The sequence below is a fragment of the Sphaeroforma arctica genome, assembly GCF_001186125.1.
Source record: "Sphaeroforma arctica JP610 unplaced genomic scaffold supercont1.574, whole genome shotgun sequence".
Taxonomy (NCBI): Eukaryota; class Ichthyosporea; order Ichthyophonida; genus Sphaeroforma; species Sphaeroforma arctica.
The window spans coordinates 1-1082 of record NW_014039984.1 but is presented as its reverse complement, the minus strand read 5'-3'; the positions used below and the strand labels follow the sequence as shown (position 1 = coordinate 1082).

The 1082-nt window shown below is 43.3% G+C and overlaps 1 protein-coding gene across 1 annotated transcript; it reads right to left on the bottom strand.

Moving 5' to 3' along the window:
• Nucleotides 1-314: 314 nt before the first annotated feature.
• SARC_07334 (hypothetical protein) lies at nt 315-1082 on the bottom strand (the record flags this gene model as incomplete). The annotated part of the gene is made up of 2 exons (XM_014298726.1): nt 315-479; nt 923-1082. Coding segments are annotated over 2 exons (325 nt in total), but the record flags the coding sequence as incomplete, so codon positions are not given.

Sequence of the window (1082 nt, the reverse complement as noted above, 5' to 3'; positions counted from 1 at the left end):
CACGTGAACAACAGACTGCGATCAACCGTAACATCAATTTCTGTTCAATACTTATCCCTACCCTCCGTTGCGTCGAAGATGTATGGCAATTATATTAACACGTGAACAACAAACAGACTGAGATCGTCCGTAACATCAATTTCTGTTCAATACTTATCCCTACCCTCCGTTGCATCGAAGATGTATGTCAACTACATTAAGACGTGAACAACCTACTGACTGAGATCATCCATAACACCAATGTCTGGTGAATGGTTATCCCTACCCTCCGTTGCATCGAAGATGTATGTCAACTACATTAATACGTGAACAACCTACAGATTGAGATCATCCGTAACACCAATGTCTGGTGAATGGTTATACCTACCCTCCGTTGCATCGAAGATGTACGGCTGTGCTCCCGTGTGCTTGGCCATTGCGAACACATCTCGGTAGAACCACTGGTTGCGTTGCGGATCGTTTTTGACGAACGCATTGCCCTGATTGGCCAATACCATGATAGTATGAGCAACTCAGCCAATACGATGCAACCCACATGGACTGTGGGCCAATCATTTCTGACGAAATGTAGAAATACGTAAATGGCAAAGCGTAGCCATATGTCATAGACTATAGCCATGGAATGAACTGTGAGCGAATCATTTTGACAAAACTTATAATACGTAAATGACAAAACGTAGCCGTACGTCATAGACTATAGTCATGGAATGAGCGGTATAAACAGACATCGTGAACATCCTATATTCTTAACATTGCGCATGGACTGTAGACGAATCATTCATGACAAAGCGTAGTAATACGTAAATAACAAAACGTAGTAATTGACAAAACGTAGTATACATGATAGACACGGGCTATGTATTGGAATGAATAAATACATACAAGGGCTCCAACAGCAATACGAGACCACAAGAGTTCACACCTGGTCACCCTTCCGCACAATGGCGTCGAGTTGTATCTCTCCTGTCGGTTGAGCCTCGGCTGAGCGTTTCGTCGCATCTCTCAGATGATTGGGGACCCAACCACGATTGACTAAGACCCATTCACTGATAGCATGGATATGCACTCTATAGTTAGAAGAC